We start from the raw sequence: 26,874 nt of genomic DNA, 5'->3' as shown, positions 1-26,874 counted from the left end.
TTTTGGAACACCCAAGGCCACACCCCCTTTTGAGTTACAAAGCCACGCTAGCATTTTTAGCGCCGGCCGCCGCAGTAACAGCTTTGACGCTCATATAATTCCTATAAGCGTCTGAGCTGTTATCCCCGCAGCCAGAACTGAAAACACTAGCACGGCTTTGTAAAGGAGGGAGATAGTTAGGTGCCATGTCATATAGAGGCTAGCATGCAGCCAGATGCAAACACAAATTTTTTTTTTTTTTTTTAATTTATTTATTTATAAAAATTTTTTACAATATTTCCAAGCGTATACATCTTGTACAGTAAAGTGAGATCAAACAACATATTAAATTAACATTCCAAAATTAATATTACTACAAGGAACTTCTAATCTAGCTGATCTCACACTAGTCCTCAATATTATTGGATCCATAATTAAGAGTAGAACATATATAATTCAAAATAGTTAAATAAGAAAAATCCTTCTCTGACTAAAGTGCAGGGAACTAACTTTCCATAGACGTTATTATGTTGTTATTCCTTTTTCTAGACGTTTCATTGAGAGAAAGCTAGTCAGTTGAGATGGCTCTGTAAATATATACTTAAATGATAAATATCTAACTACACATTTACATGGATATCTCAAAAAGAAAATACCCCCTATTTGAGTCACTCCAGGTTTAAGAATTAAAAATTCTTTCCTTCTTTTCTGAGTCTCTCTAGAGACATCAGGAAAAATCTGAATATGCTGCCCCAGGAAGTCTTTGGATCTATTTTTAAAGAAAAGTTTTAATATCCAATCTTTGTCTGGAGCCAAAGCAACAGACAGCAAGAGAGTAGCTGGAACAGCCAGTTCACAAATTTTAATGAGTTCCAATTAACATCAATAATTGGTTGTTAAGGGCCCATTACTCAATTAATTTGTGTGTGCATCTTGAAAGTGTGTGCCAAATTTTGGCACGCAAATCTGGGTGCCATACATAGAATCCTGGGAATTTGTGTACTTTAAACATGGAAAAAGCTTTATAAAATGAATCCCAGACACCTTCCTAGCCCACATGTCCTAGAAATAATGATTTTGGAGTGGAGGCATAGCCTAGTGCCTAGAACAATGGGCTGAGAACACAGAAGTCAGCGTTCAAATCCCAAAGATAGTTCTTGAAACTTCGGGCAAGTCTCTTAACCCTCCATTGCCTCCAGTACAAAATTAGATTGTAAATAGAGAATGACACGGTGGCAGTTTACCCGTGGCCACCGCATTTTAGCCGCGGGTCACCCGCCGAAAACGGGGAAGAAAACTAGCAGTCGCTGCGGCGACGGGGACAAGGCCATTCACCGCCCGCGGGGCGGTGAATGGTCTTGTCCCCCGCAGTGAGGCATGAAGGATCGCGCGGTCCCCGCAGCTCACACCCGCCCGCCCAATCGATTCCAGTGTCCAGCCAGCTCTCTCCCCTCTCCTCACCCCAGTCCGCAGATCCTCCTCCTCGGCGACCCGCACGCTACCAGAGAGCCGCGCACACCCGCCGCTGCTCAGCCTCGATCTTCTGCTCTGACGCAACCGGAAACAGGAAGTTGCAGCAGAGCAGAAGATCGAACACTGAGCAGCCGCGCGTGTGCGGCTCCCTGGGAAAGCGCGCAGGTTGCCGAAAAAGAAAACCCACAAACCAAGGTGAGGAGAAGGGAGAGAGCCGGCCAAACACAATTTGTAAACCTTCCTACTATGCCTAAATGGAACTTGCCTCCAACTGCTACCTAAAAGATAGGAGCTAGATTTAAAAAAAATAAAAATTCCTCCTCTCAGAGACGTCACTACCTGTCTATAGATGTCACAGAGCAGAAATACAAAACTATTTTGAATCTTGATCCAGTTGTGCAGAACCAGCACATACTTACACAGACACTGAGGTACAATCAGCACCTTGTATCTCACCATAAATTCATACATTGCCAGTGGAGTCAGCCTCAACGAGAAGGGCAGGGAGATGGGAAAAGGAAGGGCAAAAGAATAAGATACTGTACGGGGAAGAACATTAGAATAAGAGGTGAAGTGATCAGAAGGGGTCAAAGGAGGGAGAATAAGGAAAAAAAAGTGAAGAAAGGAGCATCTAGTAAAACTTATGTTAGACTTGTAGACATCGCTGTTCTTGCGTTCCCCCTCCCCCCTCCCTCGGACCTCCAGGGATTCAAGATAACCTTAGACAAGTTCCTGCTGAACCAGAATGTACGCGGGTAAGGCTAGTCTCAGTTAGGGCACTGGTCTTTGACCTAAGGGCCGCCGTGTGAGCGGACTGTTGGGCACGATGGACCACTGGTCTGACCCAGCTGCGGCAATTCTTATGTTCTACCTCCTGCTCACACCAGCCTCGGCTCCCTTCTGACATCATGTCCTGGTCCCACAACCAGAAAGTGACATCAGAAGGGAGCCGAAGCCGGCGCAAACAGGAAGTGGAACATGCTCGCACAAGCAAATGTTTCAAGAGGTACGCAGGGGGTGGCGAGGAGGAGAGGTGCCAGCGCCCCCGCCAAGACTGCACCCAGAGTGGTCTGCCCCGCCTCTGCCTCCACCCTCTTACTATGTCACTGACTGTAGATTGTTTGATTGTAAATTGATTCACATCATCTTAGCCAGTAGCAGTGAATCAAGTTTTATAAAGAAGTAAAGATACTGAAAGGAAAAGAAAGGAAAGATGAAAAGGAGGATAAACTATAAAGGAAGGTGAAAAGAACAACTTATTTTGGTAATGAGGGGCAACTTAGCAGTCTGCAGCACCCAGGGCAGACTGACCATAGAGACCTGGAAGCACTATAGAAATCATAAATTTTTGCCCAATGGCCCACTGCAGTAGGGAGCCTACTCTCTCCTAGCCTCCATTTAGTGTAATCACTTTTGATAGGTGGTTAGGGGCCCATGACAATATTGCCCAGGGGCCTAGACTACTGTCAGTCTGTCCCTAGCAGTGCCTGTTATTACCTCACTTATCTGTATCATGCCTGTTTGTAGCGCACATTATTATCTTTTCTCTTGTTTTAATTGGGCTCTTTCTTTTTTTTTTTTTAATCTAACATGTTTTTTAAAACTCACGGTTGATTTGTGTGCCATTAACTAATTGCATTGTATGTTAACCCGTGCACTGAAAATTAGTGGACATTTTAATTCATGTTTTTAATACACGGGTCCCTAAATGACATCCTGTCTTAACTGAAACAAAGTGATTTTTCCAGCAGCCTCTGAGCACCGTTTGGTTGTTCTTTGATGGATATAATTTCAGGGTAGCACTGTTGATGTCCACAAGGAGTTCCAGCTCTTCTGGAATAGCCCCGGCTTTTCCTCTGTGTTGCTTGTTTGAAGCGGGGAGGGAGAGAAAAGGTTTGATGGTGTAGAGAGAATTCTTTCGTATTTTAATGGTTACAGCAGTTGGAGCGTACCTTTCACCAAAACACACGTTGTGTGACACTGTTGTTTTTCATTTGGCTGTGTTTTTAATCCTTCTCCTGGCAGTCTTCCACCCTGTCGAGTGTTCCTTTTGCCACAATGAGAGCATGATGGGATTTCGCTATCGCTGCCAGCAGTGTCACAATTACCAGCTCTGTCAGGACTGCTTCTGGAGAGGACATGCCAGTGGTTCCCATAGTAACCAACACCAGATGAAGGAATACACATCCTGGGTAAGGGAAGGCTCACCGCCAGCCCATCGGAGTTCTCCCTAGCTGTGCAGGGGACAAAAAATTTATAATAGGAATCTTTTGCCGGTAAGGTCTGCTAGGTTTTATAGTCCTGTGATTGGAGACTATCCTAATAATGAGAAGCATGAAGAATTGGACCAATGTAGGATTTATCAAGCAGTCTGGTATATTATTAGTGCTCTGCAGGGACTGCGGCTGCATTCTCACAGAACTTTATCATTGGCTTTCACAGGTACTGCATATTTCCTTAGCAATTAAATATACAAAGGGGTTGAATCAGCATACCTTTGAATTCTGTGAGCAGCAGCTACAGTAATGCATCATTCTTCAACAGTGATGTACTTCCCTCTTTCCTCCCTTGCTTTTCTGTGTCCCTTTCACTACGCTCTAGTTGTCTGCCCATTGGGATAGGATAGTGCTTAAGTTGCATTAATTGTAATAGCACATGTTATTTGCCCCCTCATGTGAAGCATGCAGATGTATACAAAACACCTCATTATGTTTTATTTCATTTAAAGTACATCGTTGTACTCTAAAATGAAGACCACAATTCTGGTTCCATAAAATAAGAAGATATTTGAAATTTCTTGGAAACCCTTACATGGATCGTATTTTATACCAAAGGCCCAATATTTATAGGATTTGTTCTTTTAGTTTTGGAGACCTTTTACTAAGCTGTGGTTAAAAAAAAAAAAGGATTTAGCATGCCCTTACATAGATCTTTCCCACATGTTAAGGCTATATGTCTTGCAGCTATAAAAACCCCAATTTTATTTATTTATTTTTGCAATAATGGCCATTAGCGCACAGCCATTTTTAAAAATTACTACTGAAGCGCTTACCCCTCCTATTTTGTAGGCAATAAGGGCTCCTGTATAATCCATGCATTAAAAATACAGAAACATTTTTTAGCATGCAATTAGTGTGCATATATTCCCAAACCACTTCATGTCGCTGTAGTGTGTTCTGTAGTGGCCCATTTTTTTTGCTGCAGCTAATGCAGTTTAGTAAAAGGGCCTCTTTATGCTTCTAAATTTACCTCTGAAAATTTACTAGGTCTAAGTACCTAAATTTATACTCAGATTTTATTAAACTCCTTAAGTTTAAGGGTATCTTTCATGTATTTTAGAATAAGATCTGCCAACAGTACACCCTGCTCAAAATTACATGAGCAATGGGTGTCCAAGCGATGTGGCTGTGTCCAGCATAAGCATCTATTTTACAAACTGAAATATTCAAACTATGAATGGGGCAAAACAAGAGACATGGACATCTCTATGTGTCTGCAGAGCAACATCCATATTATAAAATGGCTACATGGATGTTCATGTGAAGGAATAGCTTAATGGTTAAAGGAGCTGGCTGAAAACCAGGACAGAGAACCAGAGGTTGCTGGACTGAACCCCACTGCAGCACTTTCTCATTTTTAATTTTTTTTAACTGTGAACCCTCAAGGGACAGAAAAATACCTACTGTAACTTAGGGCTCCTTTTACGAAGCTGTGTTAGGGCATTAACGCGCGGAATAGCACATGCTGAATTGCCGTGCACACTAGACCTTAATGCCAGCATTGAGCTGGCATTAGTTCTAGCTGCCTAGCGTGCGGTAATATCCTACGTGCGCTAAAAACGCTAGTGCACCTTAGTAAAAAGAGCCCTTAATCTATTCAGTAGTGAACTGTCATTCGGAGCACCTTCGGAGTAACTTGAACATGCCAAAATACCAGGTCTTAATATGGATGCCCATCTTTCTGGACATGGATATCCCTTCACTTTCTGCAGTCATAGTTACAGGGTTATTGGCGTTTTAGGAAGTGCCGAAAACTTTTCTCTCTAAGAAATTTCTGATTGTTCAATAAGATTTAATTTATTTCCAAATATCTACATTGTTAGTTCCCAGGAAATACCTGGTTCTCTTTGATTTTGTGATCCTCAGAGAACTTGATGGTTATTTGCAGAATATATGAATCCTATGTAATGTAATATTTTGGCCCCTCCTTAGGCTTATCCAGAACACACCGAGACCATTGGAACTTAGGACAATACCAGGTGGACTTTAGTCTATGGCCCAGAAATATCAAAGAAGAGACAGGTTAATTTAATCATTCATTTTGAATGAGAATAACTAATGGGCAGACTAGATGGACCGTTCCTTTATCTGCCATCATTTCTTATGCTACTGCACTTTTAGAATTCTATATCCTGGTTTTATAAAATCAATATTTTTAAATGTTCATGCAAAATGAACATCTAAATGCTGGGTTTTCAGATTGATTGATTTAAAACATTTATAGACTGCTTATAGGTCCTTTTACTAAGGTGCGGTAGCCAATTTAGTGCGCGCTTCCATAGACACTTCCACAGCGAATTAGCATTTAGTGCGTGCTAAATCAATTAGAGTGCCTTTATAAAAGAGGGGGTTAATATCTAAGCGGTTTCCAGCTGCTGAAGCTCACATTCTCAGATGGCCACCTGTGATTGTTGCGACATGTGCTCTGGTGCATTGTCATGAAGAAGCAGCATGCCTGTTGTGAGTTTTCCTTGTCTTTTCTCCTTGATTGACTCCCACAAGGCAATCATTGTGGTGGCTTAACTCTCTCCAGTTATGGTTGTCTTGTGTGGCATGAACTCCAGAAGCAAAAATCCTTCACCATCCCAGAAGACAGATGCCATGACTTTGCCTGCAGATTTTTCTGGCTTGAATATTTTTGGGGTGGGAGATGACTTGAACTTCTACCGCATTGACTCCACTTTGGACTCAGGATCTCTGTGATAGACCCAAGTCTTATCTCCAGTCACTAGACAATGAAAAAAAATTCACTTGGTCTTCATGGAGCATCTCCTAACAGTTCTGGAGCCTCATGGCCTTCTGACATGGCATCAGCATTATTTGAACTCATCTTGCACTAACTTTGAACATGCCCAACTTTTCATGAATTATTTTCCAAACTGTACCTGCCGAAATGCCCATTTCTTCAGCTATTAGGGAAACCTTAATTCATCTGTCTGACAAAATTAAATCGTCAACTTCCTTGCACATCTCTGTGGAAGTTGCATCCATGGGCTGTCAAGTGTAAGGATAATCCTCAATGGACTCTCTACCCCACTTAAACTGCTTGCTCCAAAATTTTACTTTGTAGGAAAATGGGACAGACTCATCATAAACTGCAGTCATGCGTTCATGGATCTCCTTTGGCTTTTTCCCTTCTATCGTGAGAAATTTCATCACTGAACAGTGCTACAAATCTAGCAGTTTCTTACTTGATTCACCTGAGGACTCTCCTGATATCCTGTCTCTTGGAATGTTAGACACACTGATCTGCAAGTGTGCATGAGTAACCTTGAGACATGTTACAATATGCACAGACTTGTTTCAACACGCTTGCTACTTTCTTTCATACTCAGATAAATTATTGTATTTTATAGTTATTAGTAACTAGGTCTCTTTGCCTAAAATGGGACCTGTGTTAAAATAGACCATTAAGATGTGTAAAATAACTACACCTCTAAATGCAATTAAATAACAACAGCTGCAATAAAAGTCAGTGGTTTATGATGGGGACACCCCAATACAGGGGCAATTTAAGGATCTCTCTACTGTAATTCAGTAGGTTTGCTGTTAAGAGGCCCAGCCTTCCCACAAGAGTTCCATATTAGGGGAAAGATGGCATTAAGTAGAGCCCCAATTTTCAGTCCAGGAACCTCTTCTGATCTGCTCTTTAAATAATTATAAAACACGTATAACCCTTATTGGACATTTTAATTATTCATACTAAAGGGTCATAGATTGTAAATACATTTAAAGTTGTTATGTTATCAGCTTTTTTATGTTTTATTATATCAGTGTTTGGGCAATGGGGGGGGAGGGGAGTCCTCCAACTGTATTACTATGAGTAGGAGGTTGATGCTTCAGTACTGTTCACATTCGCTAGGGACAGGCAGTTTCCCTGGAGTCTGAAAGAGCTTACCTGTCTCTTACTACTGAAACTATGATAGTGAAACACCATCTCCCTCTGGAAAGACTGAAAGTGGAGGACTCTCATTCAGCTTGAGGGAACAGTGACTGACTGGGGCCTTTCAGAGAGAAGGGAAAATGAAAATGCTTTTGTCGCTGATTTTTCTTTCTTTTCACTCCCCACATCTCTCCCCTCACCACCACCTCCAGTCTCTGTTTCCCCTATAATAAATTCAGATTTGGATTTTGTATTCATTGCATACCAGTGTTGGTTGAAGGGGTGGGGTTGCAGACAGAGCAGTTGTCCTGGGTCCTGGGCTGCAGGGGACCCCCAAGCCAGCCTATATCCAAAGAAGATGCGGGCTGCTAGTAAGCTTTGGGGCCCTCTTCCAAACTCCTGCACTGAGCCCCAACATGTTTAACCCTGGCCCTGCTCATTTTTCTAAACCCAAACTCCACTTGAATTAGTTACTTTGAATGCAGTGAGTATTGTCTTGCCCCAAAGGGCTCACAATCTAATGATCGCATTTTCTAAAACTTTTATCCCATTCTGTATTTATGGGAAAAAAAGCAGACTAAATTAGGGCTTATGTTGTATGTGAGAGGTTTAAGGGTGACAGGACTAAAGCGCGCCGGACAATCGCACATGGACAAAGATGCTAAGATAAATGCACGCAGGACGTCAGCGCACCAGATTAAAAGGTAACTTTAAAGTGCTCTGGGGGTGAGGAACCCCTTATTAACTCAAAACAAGCCCCACACGGACAAACGATACACATACCCAACAACACTACAAGGCCTTAAACATACAACCAACAGCATTCACACTCCCCAAAAGAAAAAGGGAAAAAGAAAAAGAAAAGAAGTGGTAAAAAGGCCTCAGTTCAGCTTCATCTGGCCTAAAAAACTCCACTCCTACAGAAGCTGTTTATCTGTTTATATGTAAATGCTGAAAAATAGTCCAAAAACAAGGCAACTAAAGTAGCCTGCCAGGTGGTTTCAAACAGCAAGCCTAATACAGATGAAAGTCAGTGGGCGAATGTAACAAAAGGCAGTATAGTCCAGCTCATAACATCCACAACAAAAGCAAGAAAAAATAACTTAGCTGCTAATGGCTTCCAAATCCAGACCAGGCAGTCCTTACACCCAACGGGGAACCCTCCGTTTCGCATAAAATCGCTGCGTCAGGGGTGTTATTTTTTCTTGCTTTTGCTGTGGATGTTATGAGCTGGACTATACTGCCTTTTGTTACATTCACCCACTGATTTTCATCTGTATTAGGCTTGCTGTTTGATACCACCTGGCAGGCTACTTTAGTTGCCTTGTTTTTGGACTATTTTTCAGCATTTACATATAAACAGCTTCTGTAGGAGTGGAATTTTTTTTTAGGCCAGATGAAGCTGAACTGAGGCTTTTTTTCTCCACTTCTTTTCTTTTTCTTTTGGGGAGTGTGAATGCTGTTGGTTGTATGTTTAAGGCCTTGTAGTGTTGTTGGGTGTGTGTATCGTTTGTCCATGTGGGGCTTGTTTTGAGTTAATAAGGGATACATTCAGGCCCTAATCCTTGAGTACTAATTTCTGGTGAGGAACCCCCCTACTTACAGAGAAAACTAATTTATCACTAAACACTGGGAAAAATTACACTTTCCTCTCTAATGGGGGGGAGTGTTTCCCCCAAACCCCCCAACAGCAGCGCCAACACTAAGTAAAATTGGGGGGTTCCCACCCACACACACACTCCTCGGAGTGATTTAAAGTTACCTTTTAATCTGGCGTGCTGGCGTCCTGCGCGCATTTGTCTTAGTGGCTTTGTCCTCGTGCGATTGTCCCGCGTGCTTTCAGCTATGAACCGATTTGCTTTCGTCTGTGAACCGGTTTAAGGGGCAAGTTATCAACGTAGGCTACTGTTAAGACAGGGTATTTTACCACAGGGTCTCATTGCTTAAAATGGGACCCTGTGCTAAAATAGTACGACTTGTGCTAAAATAACCATCTTAACAATAGCCTACATTGATAACTCTTCCCCCCTTTTATTCATCACCATCACATGTAAATTTATTTAGCTTTCTCATCCCCTGTTAATTCAAGAAACTCATATCCCTAGGAGAGGGGATGAAGGTCTCCGGCTGTAAGCAACAAAACAGAAAATTGATGAAAAGTATTCATTTTTGTTCAGTAGTGGATTATTTCTTTGCTGCATCGTGCATTGCTGGGGCTGTCTTTAGATGCAGGTGTCCAGCCACCTCTGCTTAGTGCAGTATGAGAGGGTACTGGAAGGTCTCTGCAAGAAAGCCAAGGAGCAAGGAGGACAGCATTCACTTCAGACACAGGCAAAGAAAGATGTGTGCATGCCTAACCATAGACAGCCTCCCTTTAGTAGGAGATTGGGGGTTTACTGAACAGGAAAAGGAAGGGGCTACATGACATTACAAAATCAGTTAAGGATATAAAGCATCATATGTGATCATCTGTGATATAATAACATCCTTTTATTTTGCACTTCCTATGGCTATACTGTAGTAATGTGTACCTTACCTGTCCAGGTTACTTCTTCCTTCCTTGTTCCTCCCAGAAATCACCTGCTAAGAAGCTAACTAATGCACTTAGCAAGTCTTTAAGCTGTGCTTCCAGTCGTGAACCTTTGCACCCAATGTTTCCTGACCAGCCTGAAAAACCTCTAAACCTGGCTCATATTGTGTAAGTATTGTAGTTTGAAGAATAAAAAGTGACTCTGTGTTTTTATTTGTAAGCTGAAAGTTGTTTGGTTCATCACTTTGGCATGCTGTAGGTATCTATTTTAGCAACCTATAAAAGGAGCTGAATATTTACTATTTTTATTAGGATTTATTAACCACCTTTATAAAGAGATTCAGCAAGGTAGTTTAAAGCACATGTCGGGGGGTAGGGGAAAGACCACCTTGGATGCTGGCACCTCACCTCCTCTCCGCCCACCCACCTTTTCAAAATCTTCATCAGCAGTAAGCAGCATCTCCTAGCTGCTGCTCACGCCTGCCTCCTCTTTCCTTCTGATGTCACTTCCTGATCATGGGACCAGTAAGTGACATCAGAGGAAGAGCTGATGCCGGCACGAGTAGTAGCTAGGAGTTGCTGCTCGCTGCCAGCAAAGATTTTGAAGAATACGCAGGGAGGGGGGAGGCATGTGCGGCAGATAATTATGTGAGGGAGGGCGCATGGCATAGCAATGCCAGGCACTTCCTTCCCTCGCTATACCACTGTGTATAGCAGATACTGCTTGATATGAAACTTAACAATTTTGTTAACAGCATAATAATAGTAAAATGACCAAACAAGCAGAAATACAATCATTGAGGTAAATGAGGACAGGCAAATTGTATCCTAATAATAGGAATAAAATAATAGTGTCAGAAATAAACACATTAAAACAGCACAGTAGAACAACCATATAGGCAACATGAAAGAACATTCATATAACACAGATATGATACTTATGTCAGCACAATACAAATGATACACCTTGATGCGTTAGAGCATTCATATAGCATAGCTATGATGCTAGGGCTCCTTTCACTAAGGATCGCTAGGGCTTTAGCGCGCACTAGACTTTTAACGCCAGCATTGAACTGGTGTAGCGCACGGTGTAGCATTGAGCTGGTGTAGCGCCAGCATTGAGCGGTGTAGCATTCGGTAATTTCCTGCGTGCGCTAAAAACGCTAGCGCACCTTAGTAAAAGGAGCCCTAAGTCTGGTGTACAATACAATGAAACATTTTAATAACCAGCTGAGGGGGCAGGTGTAGTTGAGACATGCAGAGAGAGAGAATGACAACAATGTTGTTGAGATACACAGTTGGCTAAATTGAAGGCAAATTATATGCACAGTTGAATAGAATATGAGGAAATGGTCTTAAGTTACAGGGTATGCAGTAAACCAGTCCAGGTGTGGAGTAGATTATAGTTTATAGTTTATTTAAAATTTGTTATACCACTTATCGTACTTCTAAGCGGTGTAGAGAATATAAAATGGTAAAAGCAACAGCAACCAAAAAACGAATTACAAACTAATAATATAAAACTATATGGACAAGACATTACAGACATATTGGAGACAGAAGGATATGGGGAGAAATTCATAAACAGTACTCCCCCGAAATTCACGGAGGTTCCATTCCAGGAACCCCCGCAAATTTTGAAAAACCGCAAATACGGTTTTTAGGCAGGGGAAACAGGAAAGGGCAGCTGGAGAGGCAGGAGAGGGCAGCCGGAGCACCAGCGAGTGAAGGAAATCACTCACTGTATGTTCCGACCGCCTCTACCTGAACTAAAGTCGGGCCTCACCAATCAGAAGCTGCTTTGATATGCAGCTCCTGATTGGTTAGGTCTGACTTTAGTACAGAAGAGATGGGTGGAGCATAAAGCGAGTGATTTCCTTCACCCGCCAGCGCTCTGGCTGCCTTCTCCTGCCTCTCTAGCTGCCCTCTCTTGCCTGGTCATTTGTGGTCGGAAAATACCAAGAATGACTGGGGCTGCGAACCACCAACTGCAAATTCGCGGGGGAGCACTGTAATATATAGAATAGTAAGACATTTAAGAGAAGTACAATGGGAAGGGAGGATGTTGTTTGAGTAGTAATTGAAGGATTTTTTATTGTTTTGTTTTTTTAGATTTTAATCAAAGCTAGCCCAGAAGAAAAGTTTTCATATTTCAAAAGCATCGGTGAATAGGAAGGTTTTTATTTTAGATTTGAAGAGGTTTAATTGGGTTCCAGAGTGTGGGAGCTGTTACTGAAAAGATAGAAGATCAAGTTGTATCATGTGGCGAAGAGAGGGTATTGTAAGTAGATGTTGAGATTGCCATTTTAATAATCTGGATAGTGTTAGGGATTAATAGTCAGTTTATAAAGTCAGAAGAGTTTGTTTTTAAGGTTTTAAATGTAAGGAGTAGTATTTTATATATAATTCGGTATGAGATGGGGAGCCAGTGTGCTTTTGTAAGTAGTGGAGTTACTTGGTCATATTTTTTTTGCCTTCATTATAAGTCTTATTGCTGTATTTTGTATGATTTGAAGGCTTCTCAGTTCCATTTGTGTGATCCCTTTATATAAGTAATTACAGTAATCCAGTTTTGAGTAACTAATGAGTGTATTAGTATGTTGATTGATGCTGGTTCCAAAGTTGTGAGTTAAGGATCTTACTATAGAATATAGCACTGAGGAATTTTTAGCTTTTGTTATATGTTTGGTAAAGTAATTCTTTTATGCTTGATTTATTTTTGATTTATAGAAGTTGGCTTGTTCTTTGTAGTTTTTGAGAGTGGGCGGGGTTCGGTCAAGTCGCCATTTCCAGTCACCACATGTATTAAAGACTTGAGGGAAGTGCCAAGATTTCACCTGCTTCCTGAATTAGAATTAGTCTTGAGTTAGGTGGTTTCCAGAGTGTGAGGGCTGCTTCTGAGAGAGTGCACTGGTAGGTATCACATTGTATGATTTCTTTTGAGGAAGGTCCAGATAGTGATGTTGCTTGAAAGGAACTTAGAGGCTAACTTATTTTTAGTACTCTGGCCATTCTGATTGAGGATTTTGAAATTCAAACACAGCATTTTAAATTTAACTCTGCAGAATACTGGTAGCCAGTTCAATGTCAGTTATGCTGCAGAATTCTGCATTAGTTGGAGCTCATGCAAATTATTTTTGATATGACCAACATTTACGCATTACAGTAGTCTAGTCATGACATTATAACATGGACTACTATGATAAAAATTATCTTTTGATATAAGCAAAGACATTTTGAAGTTGCTGCAGGTGACATAAGCAATTGTTAAAGGCTGCTTGAATTTGCTGGATTAAAGTGATGAGTCTTATCAGTATTCCAAGATTCCTGACCTCCAAACAGTTCTTCACATACGCCTTGGCCACAGGGCCGGTTTTAGACATTTTAGAGCCCAGGGCAGAAATTAAGGAGGGAGCCCCTGATCCTCTCTCCTCTCTGCACCTCCTCTGATATCCCCACCTCCCATTACTACCACACATAAAACAATTGTAAATGACTTATTTGCACACAAAACAGACAGACCTTTACCAAAGGATCACAAATAGAAATTGAACTGGGAACCCCAAGAAATTAAACTCAGCAAGTATTACAACAGTGGAGAAATAAAAACAGATATGCACACACAGGGATCCCACAGGCCCAAGTCCACCAAAAATTAGCCATTTCCTTTGCTGTGGCTGGTGGGGATCCAAAACCCTTCCAATTGAAGACTACCTCCTCCAGTCTGGCAGCCAGTAATCTCTAAGCTCTTCAGCTAGCGGCAGTGTTTCTGTGCTGCCACCAGCTGCAGAGCTTGAAGAGTTCTGTCTGCCGAACTAGAGGAAGAGATCTTCAGCCGGCAGGGCTTCAGGAAGCCCATCAACTTAAGTATTTATATTTTGTTTTGGGGTAGGGGGCATGGGGCATGATGGGAAGAAAATTTTATTGGCCTAATATATTTTTCAATTAGCTTTCAGATGTCAAACCCTCTTTCTTCAGATCAGTAAAGTATACTGCTGCTACAGTATCATTGTCCTGACCTGAGGAAGGGGGTTTTGGTCTCTGAATTAGTCAAAAAAGTATTAATTAATTAATTTTAAAACATTTACAATCCACTTTTCTCCAAAGCAACTTGCCTGGGATAATATATATGTGTGTATATACATGTATAAATGTCAAAATTCTGCCTAAACGATAGTCTGTAAATAAATGCATATCTTATATAGCATGTATTATGCAGGTGGGTGTACATATGGGCAGAGTCTGGGCAGAGCATGGATGGGCTCACATTTATATGGGTAGCTTATAAAATACTGTACTATTAAGTTATGTTCATCTAACTCCAGTTCTACAGCTGGTGTAAGTGCCTGCCTAAATTTAGACTTGTAGACATCTACATTCCTTTATAACTGTGTCTCTCAAACTTTTTTTTAGCTCTGGCACACTAAACTTAGTAAATGTTTTTTATGGCACACTAAATGAAGCAAATGTTTTTCGTAGCACATTATAACTGAAATTATAAAATAGCAAAACCAACAAAAAAATTAAATTTAAGAGTTATTTATTTAAAGTTCATTAAGCTATGTATGCTTGATTGTACAACAGTGAAACTAAAGTAGATAGAATTGCTAATCAATGTGATGGATGTGCTTGTTTTTGAGTGCAAATTAACTCAAAATGCAACTCGATAGTCAACAAGCAAATGCACATTTCATCATCTGCCATTTGCAGTTCTCTTTTTTTTCTATGTAATTTCTGTCAGAGCTGAAAATCCAAGTTCACATTGAGATCCAAACAGTAACAAAGCCTTGATTGCTTTGTTGCTGAGGTAAGTATAACTACTGCATAAAAAATAAAAATAAAATTACTTGCCATTAGTTTTCAAGGACCAATCATGTCAATGAACGATGCTTGTCTGGGCGATTGTATCCTTACGCACACAGATAACATAATATTGACAGACTCTTGCGTAGGTGATGTACATGTCATCTATTCTAGTGTATACTTATGAAGGGAATTTTTTAAAATAAAATAAAATTCTGGAATCTCTTCAGGGCATACCACTGTGCCAATGCACACAGTTTGAGAGACACTGCTTTATAGAGTAGACTCCTACCAGTATTCTCTGGGTGCCTCTCTATAGGTGCACAGTTACAGAATTAATTGTAAGGGGGTTTGCTTTGATCTCTTCCTCATACTAAAAGGTCAGAGTATTTGCTAACAGAGGTGGCAATTTGAATGCAGGTATACACAACAAAGGACAGTTTTGTCATACTGCTAACCCTGGACTTGATTTTATAACAGAACACCTGTGTAAGAAGTTCAAAAAGTTACCTATTTATCACTGACTTGTGTGCCTTATCAATCTTCCTGGCTACATGTTTTTATGTGCAAAGAAAATGTGTACATATTTTTTACATGATGTGTATTCCTAAGGATGTAGTTTGGGTGGAGGTGAGAATGCAGTGTGCATGTGTATTTTATAAAATATGTATAAATTTCAATTAGGTGAAAGTGGGTTAATAAATAGCAAACATGTTCAAAAATACTCTACTTTTTGTTTGCTGGAAGTCAAATCTAACGGAAGAAAAAGCCTCAGGTCTAATTCGGTAGATCTCAAAGCTCAAACCACTTCCGCCCACATCATTGGCTCCAAAAATATCCGTTTAGAATGACCGTTATGCCACTAAAGTTCTATTTAAGGGACTAAGGGCTTCTTTTACTAAGATACGCTAGCGTTTTTAGTGCGCGCTGAAGATTAGCGCGCGTGTGGCATTGTAGCGTGCGCTAAAACCGCTAGCACACTGTAGTAAAAGGAGCCAACGTTTTATGGATCTTCAGGGCTCCCGGACTTCCATTTACCTCACGCAGTTTCAGCTGTTGCTTCCTCGATCTCCTCAAGTCAGCTAACAAAGTAAAGTATTTTTTAACATGTTTGTTATAAAATATGTATCAACATATATATATTTGCAACTTAAATTTGTGCGTTGGCATTTGTGTGCTGTTAGTTCTGTATCTGGGAGTCCATAGCTGCCTGTGTTTCCTTAGAAAATAGTTGTAAGATAGGCACCATTTTAAATTTCGTACATGGGTATCCTGTATAAAATCAAATCCTGTATGGATAACTTATCCATATAAATGTATTCATGTATTCAGCAAGGATAAATGCATATGCATTACTGCTATATATACATGTATAGGTTTATACAAATACTGTCCATCCATAGACTGTTTCAAATCTCACACAGATTTAAAATGTATAACTTAGACATTTTATATGGCCAAAAGTTAGATGTTCTGCCTGAACATGCATAAATGTAAAAATTCTGCCTAAACGTTCGTCTGTAAATACATGCATATCTTATATAGCATGTATTATGAGGTAGGTGTACATATGGGCAGAGCATTGATGGACTCACATTTATATGCATAGCTTTATAAAATACTGTACTATAAGTTATGTCCATCTCTTTGGCATTTAGGCATGAGCAGTGGCATTTTATATGGCCAAAAGTTAGATGTTATGCTAGTGGAAACATTTTTTAAAAAGCACTTTTGTATTTGATTCCTGCAACTGATCACTGAGTTCTTTTAAATGTTGGAATGGCCAGGTGATCTTAGTTTTGCTCCAATTTAATTATGGAAAAATAAACATGTTGGGGGCAATATTCAGAGCAATTTAAGTGGACAGGAAACTCTTCTGCCTGCTTAAATCATTTCCAGATGCCTAAGAGGAGATATTCAGCGGCACTTAACCGGAGAATGCGGCTGAATAATCCCTCAGATTACCCAATTAAAAAAGTGGGCATGGCAGGAGCGGCACTGAGGGTAGCACTGGGGAAGAATCCCAAGTTATACAGGGCTGACATATTCAGTGCTGGCACCCACATAGCAAAGCAGTCAAATTTAGGAAAGCTATGCAGATCTTGGCACTGAATATCGGGCCGTTTGCACAATATGTTTTGTAACATAAATAAATAAACTGCACTCTCTCTCAAGTCCCCCAACCCCTCCTCCCCCCCCCCCCGAGCCTACCTTCATACCTGATAGTCCAGCGAGGGTCTTTGGGGACAGGAGAGCAGCCCCCTTGTTCCTGCCCCCTCATGGCAGCCTTTCAAAATGGATGCCACGACCTCTTGCAGCATCGCGAGTTACCTCGAGAGGTTACAGCGACTATTTTGAAAGGCTGCCGCAAGAGGGCTGCACTCCTGCTTCCTGTGACCCCTGCTGGATCATCAGGTATGTAGGTAGGCATTTTGGGTGGGCTAGGGGGGTTTGGGTGTCCTTCTGGGAGGGGTTGTAATCATGGCCTGGGGAAGGGGAGAGGGCAGGGGGGCATAGTCAGGGGTTGGGGTCAAGAGAGGATATGTTTTTTAAAAAAATAAACTACTTAGATGAGCCTTAGCCTGATATTCAGCCAGATTCTTATGCGGGCCCGGCTGAATGTTGGCCAGTGCTACATAAGCTCTAGGTGGCCAGGCCGCCCAGAGTTATGCCCAGTATTCAGTGCTGGTGCTTGGACATGGCCCAGCACTGAATATCAGGGCATAATTTAGCTGGTGGCAATCAGTGCTTAGAAAAATGCTGGCTGCTGCTGGCTGAATATCAGGGGTGTTATATTATGTTAAGTAGTACAGTGGTACCTTGGTTTACGAGCATAATTCATTCCAGAAGCATGCTCGTAAACCAAAATACTCGTATATCAAAGCGATTTTCCCCATAGGAAATAATGGAAACTCGCTTTGATACGTTCCCATCCCCCGAGGCCAGCGGCGCTGCTCTATTCCTCCCCTCTCCCACGAGAACCGGCATTGCTCCCCCCGAAGGCCCTCCCTGCGATCCGGCACCCTCCCCCCCCCCCGCGATCCGGCACCCCCCCCCCCCCGGCAATCCGGCACCTCCCGCCCCCCCCCCCTGTGATTCGGCACCCCCCCACCACCACAATCTGAAGTCCCCCAGACCCACCCGAACCCGCTTCTTACTGTCATCTGGGCCTCGGCACCGGCTTGTCCTGTGCGTTGGTGCCGGTGCCCGAAGATCAGCCTCCTCTTCTTGCTGGGCCTTGAGTATCTGCGCATGTTCAAGGCCTGTGAGTTCACGCTCTCTCTGAGATCTCGGCGGGGGGGGGCAATCGCAGGGGGGGGATCATGGGGGGGAGGGTGCCGGATCGCAGGGGGCACCGCTCGCAAATCGAGGCATGCTCGGTTTCCGAGGCGCCGATTTTGCAAATGTTTTGCTCATCTTTCAAAACACTCATAAACCGAGGTACCACTGTACTTATATTCTTCCATCTCCCTTTAAATAAAATCCTAAAACCGTTATAAAACAGACTGGATCATATTCTCTTTTCCATCAAAATTTAAAACCTACTTATTTAGGAAACACTTGTCATGGTTACATTTCACCATTGGCTAGATTTTTTGGTTAAGTTGTGGTTACTTTCTTTTTTTTATAACTTGTGCAAATTATAAAAAAAAGAAAGTAACCACAGCTTAACCAAAAATTCTAGCCAATGGTGAAATGTATCATGATTATTTGTGATCTGCTTTGGGCCTTTATTTTAAAGGAGTTGGTGGTATATAAGTTCTACATAACATGTTTAGGTCCAATTTAATTAAGGAAAAAGAGAGTTTCCTCTATGCAGTGGAGTAAAACTAGGATCACCTCAGCAATAAAATATGACCTGACTGTTCAGTGTTGAGATACCTGGGATGTTAGGATGTGTGTATCAAGAGCACACTGAATATAAAGATTAACTTGTATGGTTTATTGAACCAAGAATGACAGCACTGCAAAGCTGTGACTTTGTGTATACATATATATTCATTGGTTCTCTTCTGTTGTTGCTGCAAAAGAGATACCTGGTAAGTGACTCAGTAACAGACTGCATGTTTTCATGAAATGTTTTTTTGGTGGTGATTTTTACTGCATGATCCAATAGCATAATGATATGTTAGGGCTGTCCAGCAAAACCTAAAATTGGTAAAAACTATGTGAAGTTTTTTCCATGAATTTGATTGTGTTTGATCAGAAAATAATTTTTTTTAAATTTGTAAAGCCCATCCTGGGGTCCCTCAAAGCTACTGATTACATAAAGCTCTGTTTTTCTTAAATTTTGCTATTATTTCTACTTAATGGAGCAAATCTCTTGATATTATAGCTATAACTTATATATGTTCACACTTAACAATGATACATAGATAAAAAGACATTTTATGTCAAGTCTTTTTTATTGAAAAAGAACAATAAATCAGTACAGAAATAATACTAGAGTCTCCAATATGCTTATTATAACAAGTGGGGTCGGATTCCTTAGAACCCCACTAATACAGGCCCTCTTTTACTAAGTCACGGTAGAGGTTTCTATTGCGATTCAGAGCGCTAAATGCTCATAGGAATTCTGCTCCGATGCTCATAGGAATTCTGTGAGTGCTGGAGCATTTAGCACTCTGGGCCACGGTAGAAATCTCTACCATGACTTAGTAAAAGGGGGGGGAGGACTGTGTTTAACCACAAAAAAAAAAAAACAGGTAAATATTCTCCTGTCATCAAATAATGATAAATAAAAACATTTTATCATTTTTCCTAAATTATAATTATCTGTATTCACTCATATTACCCTCAAAAAATGCTTCTTTATCAATCAATCTTTCAAGCTGGAAAGGATCAAAGTAAATATATCTTATGGAATTCAGTGTTATCACACATCTACAGTGTAGCGTGAGGCCTTGTTGCAAGGAGTTGAACAGCATCGTAGGCTTTATCCTGACTAGCTCAAGAAGACATTGAGGCCCGGATTCTGTATAGGACGGCTCAGGAGAGGCGTCCTATACAGAATCGGGCCTACACTAAACCCCGATTCTGTAACCAGTGTCCATGTTACAGACGCCGGTTACAGAATCGGGTTAGAGTAGATGCGGCCGCTATACTTTTCACGGCAAGGGATCTCTCTGCTGCTATAAGTATAGCGGCCGCGGCTGCCTGTCCGATTGCCGGCAGGAGGGTGCCCAAACCCTCCTGCCGGAAGATGCTCCCCCCCGACATTACCGAAAGATGCCCCCCCCCCCCCGACACTACCGATCACTGGCAGGAGGGTTCCCAATCCCTCCTGCCGGAAGATGCACCCCCCCCCGCACCCCCCCCCCCCGTGCTAACAGCCCTCAAGCCTCCCCCCCCACCAAACTAACCTTTACTTGTTGGCCAGACGGGTCTTGCCCATCCAGCCGGCAGGCCTGCCTCGTCGAAATGAGGCGGGCCTGCCCCTTCCCGGCCCATCCCGCGAAGCCTAAGGCCTGATTGGCCCAGGCTCTAGAAGCCTGGACCAATCAGGCCTTAGGCATAGTGGGTCCGCCCATCCCCACTTAATCTAAGGCCTGATTGGCCCAGGCACCTAGAGCCTACCAATCAGGCCTTAGATTAAGTGGGGATGGGTGGACCCGCTATGCCTAAGGCCTGATTGGTCCAGGCTTTTAGAGCCTGGGCCAATCAGGACTTAGGCTTCGTGGGATGGGCCGGGAAGGTGCGGGCCCGCCTCATTTCGACGAGGCGGGCCTGCTGGCTGGACGGGCAAGACCCGTCTGGCCAACAAGTAAAGGTTAGTTTGGTGGGGGGGAGGTTTGGGGGCTGATAGCGCGGGGGGGGGGGGCGGATGGGGGGAATTTTCCGGCAGGAGGGTTTGGGCACCCTCCTGCCGGCGATCGGTAGTGTGTGTGGGGGGGCGTCTTCTGGCAGGAGGGATTGGGCACCCTCCTGCCGGTGATCGGTAGTGTCAGGGGGGGGCATCTTCCAGCAGGTGGGTTTGGGCACCCTCCTGCCGGCAATCGGACAGGCGGCCGCGGCCGCTATACTTATAGCGGCAGAGAGATCCCTTGCCGCGATAAGTATAGCGGCCGCGTCTACTTACAATTTAGACTAGCATTTTGTTGGCCTACATTGTAAGTGTCTCTTCTTCTACTAGGGAGACTCGTAGGGCCGCCTAGGTTCGCCTAAGGCCCTTAGGCGAGCTTAGGCGTCTTGCGGGCCTCACTAGGCTCCCAGAGGCGCCTTCAATATAGGCGGCCTGCCTGGGGAGCATTTTTTAAAAAAACGTGCATCCCGATTGGCTGCTTAGACAGCTGTAGGACGCCTACAGCTGCCTACAATCGGGACGCACTTTGTAGAATCAGGGCCTGAATGCTTGAGTGTTTGGAACACCATTGATACATCACTACACCAGACAGTACGTGTTTAGCTATTAACAAAGTATGTTAAAATTCTGGTATTTTCCACAATAATGTGAAGGTATTGGATGGCGTTCTTTGTAGGTGTTTGCAGGCGCCTACATTTTTTTAAAATTGGTTTAAAAATTTTTTTTTCTGATCAAACACAATCAAATTCATGGGAAAAGCTTAAATTCATACAGTTTTTCCAACATTTGGTTTTTCTGGACAACCCTAGCATTATACCTGTTACTGCAGATTTAAGACTGAATTATTTTTGTGTCACTCAGTGGAAGATGGAAGCACTATAGGGGGCATATTTAGATTCCAAGAGAAGAAACTTCAGGCATAGACTTTCATCATTGCCCTGAGCAGCAACACACTATGGGGTCCTTTTATTAAGGTACCCTAACCAATTTAGCACACACTAAATGCTAAGGCACCCATAGAATATAATGGATGGCTTAGCATTTAAATCGATTAGTGCGCCTTAATAAAAGGACCCCCTATGTCCTTCCACTAAAGAAATGTCAGTAGCATGTCCACATTAAGGCATATGAAGGTAAAATACATTAAAAATGGGTGATTGGTAGAGAGAAATTTGAAGGGTCTACAATTTCCAGCAAGTCCTTCAAGTAATAAGCATTTGTCATTTTAATTATTTTACCAAAAAACACATTTTCCCCAATAGATTATGGGCCTTTTTTAGTGATATGATGTTCCCTGAAATCATTGATTGTCACCATAATGGAAGCATCATTTTCATAGAAATATAAGCCATTGTTGTATAGACAGCATGCAGAACTCTGCTTATTCACAGCTGTAAACTTTCTTCTCTTAAGTTTTTAGTACTGACTTATGTAAACTGAAAAGCCTCTATGGGGATGCCAGAACAACTAAGGTTATCCATAATGACTATAAACTTCTAGTTCAATCAGTATACAATATGGCACATTAGTCCCACTGATTGATAGAATTTCTCACCATTTCATTTGTCAAAGATTAGTAGCTGTGAGCTGCTAATAGACTAGGATAGCTTAAATAAGCTTTTCCCTCTTTAACCTTTATTGATCTTTTTCATTTACATATAGGCCTCCCAGACCTGCAACCAGCATGAACGACACAATCTTTTCTCACTCTGTCCCCTCCTCAGGAAGTCATTTCACAAACAAAAGGTGAGTGACAGCTTCTCTGAAACAAGCTTACTTTTCACTTCAACTTATCTCAAAATTACTGCTTGCCAATATTATTTTTATCATTTGGTTGAAGTGAAAATAATTTTTTTTTCAAGACCTAGATCTAAAGTCCAGATGCACTAAAGTCAGCAATCGTCTAACAATCATTGTAAAAAAAACGGTTTTGACAGGTTTAGCGACGATCAGATTTGCCGACCTGATGCATAAAATGACTCACTGCATGGTTTTCTGCACGATTGCCCATTCTCTAATCCGGCCATGTAAATAAGCTTATTAATATTGACATGCCATGTAAATTAGAAGAGCAATTGATATTCTTACATGGCTTTCCAATGCACAAAAAAAGTGATTGCTTTTAGCGATACGAAAAAAGCAACTAGTCAAGACCATTCGCTTACCTCTCCTACCTGAAATTAATATACTGTATTTATAACATATTTTTTTAATGGGCACAGATGCTGTGTATGTGTTGCACATGCACAATATCTGCCCCATTAAAAAAAAACAAAAAACACAAGCCAAGACACCGTTCCCTCCCACCACCACCCGACGACAACCACAGGTCCCCAAACCCCCCGATTATGATGGCCATCCCTCCCCAGGATATACTGGGAAGGTGGCCTAAGGCCCTGATTGGCCCATTTACCTAAGGCCCCTCCCATAGGAGGGGCTTAAGGTATCTAGGCCAATCAGGGCCTTAGACCTCTCCTCAGTGCATCCCAGGATGCACTAGGAAGGGGAAGACCTGCCATTTTGACGAGGTGGGCCTGCTGGCAAGAGGGAGTGGGCATACCTCTTGCCGGCTTCTATTACAGGGGAGTGGATAGGGGGTTGCTTGAGCTTGGGGGGGCTTCTGAGCTGACCAGACCACGTCTTCTGGGGTCTTGTTTGTGGGCTGGTGATAGTGGGGATCTTTGTGTAGTGTGAGTGGAGTGTTGAGGTGGGGGGGGTCCATGTGGCTCAGATGCACAGCTGAGGTAGGAGGGAGTGGGTATCCCTCCTATCTCTCTGGGTGTGCCACTGTCGCGGGGCAGCCATCATCGGGGGGTTCAGGGACCCATGGTTGTCTTCGGGGGGGGGGGGAGGGCCATGACTGTGGTTGGGAGGGGGGCCAGCACGACTTTTTTTTAATAGGGACAAGTATTGTACGAGGGTAACATACACAACATCTGTGTCCATTTTAAAAGTTTCTTGCCCCGAACAGCTGTTGCTTTGTGGCCTGAGCAGTTCCACAGTACAGCTGCCTTTTCTTCTCAGCATCCTAGCGATAGACCATACCAAATGGTCTGTGACAGGGTGGACACCCCTAATGGAGTAGATAAAATAGGAATGATCTAAGGAAACCCGAGGAATGGTCAAGCATTTTGCAGTTCAGATTCAATACAATATGGAGTTTGTAGAGTTATGCATGTTGGATATAGAAATCCAACATGATACACGAAAAGGGAAAAATTAGTGATGTACACCAAATGGGAGAAATCTCAGGTTGCTTATCTGATGACGTTATCATTGGAAGATAGTATGGCAAGGTCATAGCCATTGCCATAGTCTAGAGAAATAAAAACAAATACAAAAATAGAAGATAAAAGATACGTCATTGATGAGACCTCAACTGAAGTATTGCGTACATCCAGAAGAATATAGAACAGAGTAGAGATAGCCTATACCAAAGTCATATGAACAGGGTTTTATGTAATGTAATGTAATTTGTAATTTATTTCTTATATACCGCTACATCCGTTAGGTTCTAAGCGGTTTGAAGAAAATATACATTAAGATTATAAATGAGAAGTAAGAAGGTACTTAAAAATTCCCTTACTGTCCCGAAGGCTCACAATCTAACTAAAGTACCTGGAAATTAATAAAGAAGAGAAAATAAAGATGGTTGAAAAAAGAAAAATTCTATGTGAATTTATAGGATGGAAATTAAACTGACAATAAGTACTACTAATAAGTAGGGTAGGCAACTGCCTATGGATAGCCATCCTAGTGGGACAGTCTTTCTGCTATGTTGGTCACTTATTTTATATTGCCATCTGTGTTGCTATGTCATCTTGTGAAGATAGGGATCAATTACTACTACTACTTATCATTTCTGTAACGCTATTAGACATACCGTATGCAGTGCTGTACTCTCAACTCATATGAGACAGTTGTTGCTAGACAGAGTTTACAATCTATTTGAAACAAACAAATGGAAAATAAGGGATTAGGGAATTACCTGTTGCGGAAATGATTAAAACAGACGTGGGTTCTGAACAGGTGAGTAGGAGTTAAAAACAGCCTCAAAAAGGTGTGCTTTTAGCTCAGCTTTTAATTTGGCCAGCGATTGAACATATCGACTCAGGAAGTCTATTCCAGGCATACAGTGCAGCAAGATAACTGTTCGCATATCTAATGGCAGCAAGATATAAATCTACTGTGGATTATAAAATGAGATTTAAGGACCCAAGTGTATATGTACTCTAGAGTGAATTAATACAGACAGATACCTCAAACTATAAATAATATATAAGAAACTAATGTTTTTCAGTGAAAAGGAAGCTACAAATCAAGTAGATTCTTAGAGTTTTGGAGGTTGTAATTTTTAATAGCTGAATTTTTTTCTACTAGTGCTTTTTATTTTCTGTGCTTATTTTTCTGTATGTTTTTGAGTGTACACCACCTAGGATTTTTTTGAGATGTGTAGGCAATTTATAAATAAGAACATAATATTGGGGCAGACCAAAGGTCCATCAAGCCCAGTATCCTATTTCCAACAGTGGCCAACCTAAGTCACAAGTACCTGGCAAGATCCCAAGGAGTAAAACAGATTCGATGCTGCTTATCTTAGGAATAAGCAGTGGATTTCCCCCAAGCCATCTTAATAATGATTTATGGACTTGTATTTTAGAGAATTATCCAAACCTATTTTAAACCCTGTTGAGCTAACTGCTTTCACCACATTCTCTGGCAGTAAATTCTAGAGTTTAATTACACATTGCATGAAGAAATATTTTCTCCGGTTTGTTTTAAATCTACTACTTAGGAGCTTCATCATATACCTCCAAGTCCTAGTATTTTGGGAAAGAGTAAACAAGTGATTCATATCTACTTCTTCCACTCCACTCACTATTTTATAGACCTCTATCATATAATCTCCCCTGAGCTATCTCTTCTCCAGGATGAAGAACCCTAGCTGCTTTAGCTTTTCCTCATAGAAAAGTTGTCCCATCCCTTTTATCATATTTGTTGCCCTTCTCTGTACCTTTGCTAATTCTGCTTTATCTTTTTTGAGATGTGGTGACCAGAATTGCATACTGTATTCGAGGTGTGGCCACACCATAGAGCGATTCAAAGGCATAACATTTTCATCTTTGTTTTTCATTCCTAGAACATAAGAATTGCCGCTGCTGGGTCAGACCGGTGGTCCATCCTGCCCAGCAGTCTGCTCATGCGGCAGCCCTCAGGTCAAAGACCAGTGCTCCAAATGAGTCTAGCCTCACTTGCATACATTCCAGTTTAGCAGGAACTTGTCCAACTTTGTCTTGAATCCCTGGAGGGTGTTTTCCCCTATAACAGACTCTGGAAGAGCATTCCAGTTGTCTACCACTTTCTGGGCGAAGAAGAACTTCCTTACGTTTGTACGGAATCTATCCCCTTTCAGCTTTAGAGAGTGCCCTCTCGTTCTTCCTACCTTGGAGAGGGTGAACAATCTGTCTTTATCTACTAAGTCTATTCTCTTCAGTATCTTGAACGTTTCGATCATGTCCCCTCTCAGTCTCCTCTTTTCAAGGGAAAAGAGGCCCAGCTTCTCCAATCTCTCACTGTATGGCAACTCCTCCAGCCCCTTAACCATTTTAGTCGCTCTTCTCTGGACCCTTTTGAGTAGTACCATGTCCTTCTTCAAGTACGGCGACCAGTGCTGGACGCAGTACTCCATGGCTCAGTACAGCGGCATGATAACCTTCTCCGATCTGTTCGTGATCCCCTTCTTTATCATTCCTAGCATTCTGTTTGCCCTTTCCTGATAATCCCTAGCATTCAGTTTGCTTTCTTAGGCTCTGTGAAACACTGAGCTGAAGGTTTCAGTGTATCCATCTACGATGACACCTAAATCCTTTACCTTGGCAGTGACTCCTAACATAGAACCCTACATCATGTAGCTATGGTTCAGATTCCTTTTTCTCACATGCATCACTTTGCACTTGCTCATGTTAAGCACCATCTGCTATTTTGGTAACCAGTCTCATAAGATCCTCTTGCAATTTTTCACAATCCTCTTGAGATTGAACAACTTTGAACAACTTGATGTCATCAGCAAATATAATTATCTCACTAATTATTCCAATCTCTAGATCATTAATAAATATGTTGA

General features: G+C 41.9%; 1 protein-coding gene across 10 annotated transcripts in view; it reads left to right on the top strand.

Annotated features, from left to right (window-relative positions):
- The window catches only part of DTNA (dystrobrevin alpha), a 597,879-nt gene that overhangs the window by 436,237 nt on the left and 134,768 nt on the right, over positions 1 to 26,874 (top strand). For all 10 annotated transcript variants that reach the window (XM_033933728.1, XM_033933727.1, XM_033933729.1 and 7 more), the window contains 3 exons: positions 3,478 to 3,644; positions 10,188 to 10,312; positions 22,413 to 22,496. In XM_033933728.1, coding sequence (XP_033789619.1) covers positions 3,478 to 3,644; positions 10,188 to 10,312; positions 22,413 to 22,496 — 376 coding nt within the window. The remainder of the gene's footprint in view (positions 1 to 3,477; positions 3,645 to 10,187; positions 10,313 to 22,412; positions 22,497 to 26,874) is intronic.

This window comes from Geotrypetes seraphini, chromosome 2 (assembly GCF_902459505.1).
Source record: "Geotrypetes seraphini chromosome 2, aGeoSer1.1, whole genome shotgun sequence".
Taxonomy (NCBI): Eukaryota; Metazoa; Chordata; class Amphibia; order Gymnophiona; family Dermophiidae; genus Geotrypetes; species Geotrypetes seraphini.
The sequence above is the reverse complement of the archived record's forward strand: the minus strand, read 5'-3'. Positions and strand labels throughout refer to the sequence as shown.